The 6,879-nt window shown below is 29.3% G+C and overlaps 1 protein-coding gene across 2 annotated transcripts in view; it reads left to right on the forward strand.

Moving 5' to 3' along the window:
• LOC113389159 overlaps positions 1-4,292 on the forward strand; it is a 12,222-nt gene extending 7,930 nt beyond the window's left edge. Inside the window, exons 4-6 of one of the 2 annotated variants that reach the window (XM_026626216.1) lie at positions 1,144-1,245; positions 3,420-3,605; positions 4,196-4,292. In XM_026626216.1, coding sequence (XP_026482001.1) covers positions 1,144-1,245; positions 3,420-3,605; positions 4,196-4,285 — 378 coding nt within the window. In that variant the 3' untranslated portion in view covers positions 4,286-4,292. The remainder of the gene's footprint in view (positions 1-1,143; positions 1,246-3,419; positions 3,606-4,195) is intronic. The other variant, XM_026626217.1, reaches the window with a different exon arrangement.
• The last annotated feature ends 2,587 nt before the right edge of the window (positions 4,293-6,879 follow it).

A 6,879-nucleotide genomic window follows, 5' to 3' on the forward strand; every position in this document is an offset into this window, starting at 1 on the left:
TTCTGAATCGTCTGATACCGAAATTGGAAGAGTAAAAGCTACTTGTGTCTCTGAACTTAGTTCATTTTTCACTGAGGATGACATAAAATAATGTCGAAACGTAGGCTGATAAATTTTTAAAATTATTAACTTCTAGAAGGAGATTTGTTATTTCTAGATCTTATTTGTTAATTTTATAGTTTTCTCGATGTATTAAGTCATTCGGAATCGTTGACACCGAAATTGTAAAAATCGAACCAAAACTTGACCTTTCGTCGACGTTTTCTCAAAAACGACTGAACCGATTTGAAAAATTAAAAAAAAATATTATTAATTAAGTTTTTTTATGAAACTCCATAAGTACTCGTATTGATTAGTTTTATGAGACGATCAGCTGAGTCGTTTCTTTAAAATAAAAAAAAACAATTTTCCACAATCTTGAATCGAATTTGGAAAACCAAAAAAAATATTCAAAGGATATTCATATATAAAATCAAAATTTTTGGTTTAACAATCTTGAATCGATTTTGGAAAACCAAAAAAAATTCAAAGTATATTATATATATATATATATATATATATATATATATATATATTCAAAATTAAAAAAAAAAAAAAAAATTAAAAAAAATCAAATTCTTTCGACTAACAATCTTGAACCGATTTTGGAAATCAAAAAAAAAATATTCAAAGGATATTTATAAAATTTAAAATTAAAAAAAAATCAAAATTTAAAAAAGATTAAAATGTTTCGACATTTTGGAAATCCAAAAAAATATTCAAAAGATTTGGGAATCGTGCTGATTAGTTCTTGGTTGAGATAAGCCGTCTGATTCTTCGTAATTAAAAGCTAAAAAAATTCTTATTATTGATTTTAATAATTTTTTGCACAATGAAAAAATTAATGGGTTCAACAAATATTATAGGCCTACAAAAAGTTTTTCACTTATAAAAATTCTCTTAGAACATACACGTCGTAAATCTTCGTCAAAACGTAAAATTTTAACTCCACAGACACACACTGTTTTTCTTCAATTACAGTCTCAAACGATTCAAAATGACTTGAAACAAGAAAATTTGCAGATCGGATTTCCTGACTAGTACTCATTTAAAAAGTTAATTATTCACATTGATAATTGGTTAATTAATTCATTTTTTTTTCAGCAGGCTGCCGACGCCGCCGCCGCTGCTGCTTCAGCCCAAAAACCCCCAATAAGCACCCATGTGCTCGATACAGCCAAAGGAAAAGCTGTAGGCGGCTTACAGGTAAAAAAAAGAGTGCGCGTAAGGATCACACGCGATTGAAGTAAAACTTTTAATATTGTATGAGTAGGCAATTAAGATAAAAATAAAAAAAACATCATATTTCAATTTTAAAAATCATTTATTAATAATCACATAACATCAATAACACAGTTTAAAACAACATCGATAGATTAATTGCTATCATATTTCATATATGATATAATAGGTTTGTGATAACTAAAATGAGAGACATAAATTTTGCTTTGTAAACTATGTACATTTCTGGAGAAAACTGCATCAATAGTCGTGCCATATCTTGTGGTTGATTCAAATGGAGAATTATTCATTGTTAAATTAAATTTATTACTAAAAAAATCAATTAATAGTTGAGATTCTTCTGAACGAAAATTGACATTGAAATCTCCAGCAAGAATTAATGGTATCTCGTTGTGATTAGTGTTTAAAAGTTTTGCACTCTCATTAGACAAATGAAGTAACTGCCGATGAAGAAATTTAATGATATTTGATATGTTTTTATTGGGAGAAATTTAAAGGACGACTATAATTAATGTTTGATTCTGTGTGTGTAATATCACCTACTTGTGTAATTTCATTAGGAATATCCAGTAATATCGTTGACGCAAGAAACTGCATAGGAGTCGCATTATGAAGAGTATCTGAACATGAACGATAGACAGCTACACCACCTGCTCTTGAGTCTGATCGTTTGTATTGAGTAACGCAGTAATAGTTCTGAATATCAATTCGTTCTTCATTATTAATCCAAGTTTCCGAAAATAACAAAAACGTACAACGTTGTAGCACTTTATCAGGCAAATGAGCAGATCAGGCAAATGAGCGCGTAAACTTAGGCAGTTAAAGGAAAACAATGAAATGTCGTTCAAACTTATTATCTCACTCAATTTTTCTTCTTGTGTTATTAATCTACAAGTTGAAAGTCTTTGGAATTCAGTTTTTAAGTTCATTAATCCTGCTGGCCGTTTTCTACCATTATAAAATTTTTTGTCGTTGTTTTAGAAATGATGAACAATCCATAATGCTGGTAACTCGTGATAATGCAACATATAGAAGCTGCTGATTATGTGTTTTATTGTATTCATATACAATTTTATCAAAAGTACCACCTTGTGATTTGTGTATTGTGAGTGCACAAGCAGACACTAAAGGAAAATGATTTCTTTTGACAAATATGATTTTATTTCTATTCATTTGAATAGATGAAGATCTCCTGAGAATCGGCACAGCTGTCCTACTGATATTAAGAGTTTGAATATGATGTGCAGCTTTCTTCTTATTTTGTTACCTATCTCAAACCATAAACGTAGAAGTTCATCATTATCGCCACGTTCTATGTACACTAATTTTCCTACACAACCATTAGCTAAGCCATCACTTACATCAATATTAGTTGTTATAATGTAAAATTTATTCAGAACTAAAATTATTTCATACGGCAAAGCCCCGGTATCAATAACCGATTTTTGTGAAACTGCTGACGAATGTATGATTGTTGATCTGTCGCATGGCAACCTACACAAATATCCGTGGCAGTAGATATTATTTTGTCTTCAACGAGATTCAGTATAAATTTATTATATTCCATGACACATTTATTCTCTAAGAAAAGTCTTATTCCATGAGGACATAACATAAAAAACGTGATTCAATTAATGCAAGTTCATATAGGGTTTAGCGGGTTTAGCGCTCGACTTACGCATGACATGACGGGAGTGGATACTCGCGACATCAGCGCTTACGGCGTCGTAGTGTTCAACTTCACGTTGGCGTTTTCGTTGCATTTGTACGGATTTACACCCGTGTAGCCTAAAGAAATTTTTACACCCATATCGCGCCTAAAGAAGTTTTACTTCAAAAAAAATAATAAATAAATACGAGTCACGATGTGATGAAGGGTAATTTTGAATATCCCCAAAGGGTAGATGGGTTATAAAAATCCTTGAAAAATCGATCACGTGACTAATAGATTTAGTTTTTTTTTTATATATATTAACTGTAGCAGATACCCCACTGGGCGTATCTACTAATTTGCAAACAATCAATTGTAAACAACTTGTCAGCATTCTCTGCTAAATATAATTATTTTTATAGATTGCAGAATGAAAATAAAATAAAAAAAAAAAAACGTGACTAATAGATAATATTATTTTACCTAGGTGTCCCTCTACAAATTAGTCGATGGAAGATGGACATTCATCAACGAAGGAATGACAAACCCGGATGGCCGTTGTGCTGATTTAATGGAAAGAAGTAACTTTACAGCAGGTCGATATAAGTTGCATTTTGATGTCGATAAGTTTTTTGAACTTCGCAAACAAGAGACCTTATACCCATTTATTGAGGTAAATAATAGAATCTTTATTACAGTCTAAGTTATATTTATTATATACCTAAGTCTGTTTTTACACGGAGATTGGTTCCAGAAGAAGCCGTGTAAAAAAAAAACGTGTAAAAAAAGACATTGATCTTATACAAAAATGGGTGATTTGTTCCTAATCTCTAAAACCTATTAAAATTGGTGAAAAACAAGAATTTTCAAGAACAAGAATTCATGTTTATTTTAATAATAATTCCCCTAAATTAGTGCTATTCACATTTGCTTTGACCAGTAACAATTGTTTGTACGCACTATAAAGGAGAATTTACTTAAATCTTTAAGCTAGTGTTCGCAAACTATCGATACTATCGATGGTTTCAGACTTTTTTCTTTCATAAATACTTTTTTGTGATATCAACATACTTCGCAAAAATTAAATTTGACAAAAAAAATTTAGGTACATAAAATTTCAAATCGTGCTAAATGGAATAAAATCGCGTAAAAAAATTAAAAATATTCAATTTTCAAACCGTGTTATATCAAAACCGTGTACAAAAAGACCGTGTAAAAACAGACTTAGGTGTATTTTATTGTTAATTATATTTTTTGTTTCAGATTGTTTTCGATTGTCGTGCACCCCAAGAGCACTACCACATCCCACTTCTGCTCAGTCCATTCGGCTACACAACATACCGCGGAACATAAATTTTTATTTGGTAGATATATTTGTATATAAATATTTAAAAAAATTATCAATGCCTTGCATAACTTTGTTATTAATTTTTATAAATGATATAAATAATAAATATTGATTTAAGTATAAAAATGTGTTTATTATAACTTTATTAAATATAAATAATAGAATGTATGTAAGGATTAGAATTAAGATAGTTATTATATATTCTTAAAGAGCTTTGTTTGGGGTGAATTTAATAGCTTTTCGCACATTCTCATCAAGTGTATTAAGTGATGATACATACTGTATGCTTCCGAAAGGTGTCGCAGATGTTGGTGTTTTTGTCCAGAGTCTGGAACTTCTTCGGACTGGTGTGACGAAATAGGTTTTGTCTTCTTGCTCGTTCTTGTTTTTCCTGCAAGAAAAAAAAAAAATATTAAAAAACTATAGAAAAAAAGAGTGCACGTAAGGTTCACACGGGATTGAAGTAAAACTTATTTACTACTGTACAAGATGGCATTTAAGTAAAAATACATACATCATTAAAAAAATTTAAATAATGTTTATTAGCAATATGGTAACACTCGTGATGCACACATTTATTAGTGTCGTCAATCATTATACAAATTTATATAATGATAAGTTATAAATTATATATTCATGATAGCATTGAAAATATGTATAATATTTAAAAACAATAATGTAATTAAAGTCATACTTCAAATATGGCATGATCGGTTTGTCATTGTAATTAGCATTTATAAATGAACCTTTACTAGAGAAATGAATGATTGATAAATTCTATAATATTCTTTAACACAGTGGATTATGTTAAACAACGCCTAAACAAATATTGTTTTCGCAACTTCACTCAACATGTAATAATTGTGTTTGAAGAACTTCATGTAATTAAAATTAACATACATTCATTGACTGCTTGTATTTTTTTACTTTTTTGCTGGCGATATAATCTCATTCTTTGAACAGCTGTAATATGTCTTGTCTCAAAAATATTTTCCATTTTAATAACTTCAAAGATTTATAGAAACTACAAGTCCATTTTTTATTTTATTTTTAATTTTGCTCGTCAGTAGAGTCCCTTTTTTTGTTAGTTTTAGATTGCTCGTCAGTAGAGTCCATTTTTCTTTAATTTTTAATTTAATCATCAGTATAGTCACTTTGAATTTTATTTTTAGATTGCTCGTCAGTAGAATCCCTTTTTCTTTCATTTTCAATTTTGCTCGTCAATAGAGTCTATTTTTAATTTTATTTTTAGTATGCTGGTCAGAGTTCATTTTTCTTCAATATTTATTTTAATCTTCAGTAGAGTCTCTTTGAATTTTATTTTTATTTGGCTCGTCAGTAGAGTCCCATTTTCTTCCATTTTTAATTTAATTATCAGTAGAGTTTATTTTTCTTTTATTTTTAGTTTTGCTCGTCAGTAGAGTCCCTTTTTAATTTTATTTTTAGTATGATCGTCAGTAGAGTCCCTTTCAGTGTGCTCGTCAGTATAATCCCTTTTAACTTAAATTTTAATTTAATCATCAGTAGAGTCTCTTTGAATTTTATTTTTATTTTGCTCGTCAGTAGGAGTCCCCCGACTTTTTTAATTTTTAGTTTGGTTATCAGTAGAGTTTCTTTTTACTTACAAATAACATAGAAATAATTTCTAATCAATAAACTTACGTTTAGTACACGGCACAAACGTTTAATTTGTTTCATTATTTTTAAAGAACAGGGTAAAATATTCTTCTGATTCAAGCATTTTTCATTAAATCAAGATTTGTACTACGATGTAACTTTAAAATGTTTATTTATCTATGTCGATTTGTTTGTTGATATCGGTACGCATACAACGACAGATCTCTATTCACATACACGACGACTAATCACAATCGACTCTTATAGAAATGATATCATTTGAATGACGAATCATTAGCACTCGACTCTTGTCTTATCTGCCGTAACGCACTTCCGTCGCATTTGTACGGATTTACACCCTAAAGAAGTTTAACGTCAATAAATAACTCGTATATTGTTTTCAATTATAAACTTTTTACACAAAAATATTTATTCTGAAGTATTTCGTTGATTTATTATATTTTTTGTGAGTTTATTATTTAAATTTGTGTCTTATCTATTGAGGAAGAGCCAAATTGGAATTCGAAACGTATGAAATTCTATTAAAATTATAATTTAGTTCTCTTTCCAAATCCTTAAAAAAAAACGATAAAAACTTATTATTTTTATTACTTGATATCTCGTACGTTTCGACGCTGTATGTGTGTCATGAGATATCATATTTTCCTACATTTTTTTTTCTTTTTTAAGAAAATGTACATATAATCCATTCTTAGTATTTTTAATATTCTGTAATTATCATTATCAATATTGTTAATTTATGAAAAATCGTTCTTGACAAAAAAAAATGTTGATGGAGCGTAGCTAGTTCCGAAACGTTGTAATTAAACAAAGATCGTCGTTTGTTTTGAAGTAAAACTTCTTTAGGCGCGACTAGGGTGTAATCCGTACAAATGCAACAGAAGTCTGTTACGCCTGAACTGTTCGTCATTCGCTCTCGATGATATCATTTCAAAACGGGTCGATTGTGATTAGTCGTCGT

Source organism: Ctenocephalides felis, unplaced genomic scaffold, assembly GCF_003426905.1.
Source record: "Ctenocephalides felis isolate EL2017-DRISC unplaced genomic scaffold, ASM342690v1 CF-g0.4_SCAFFOLD_03573, whole genome shotgun sequence".
NCBI classification, from domain to species: Eukaryota; Metazoa; Arthropoda; class Insecta; order Siphonaptera; family Pulicidae; genus Ctenocephalides; species Ctenocephalides felis.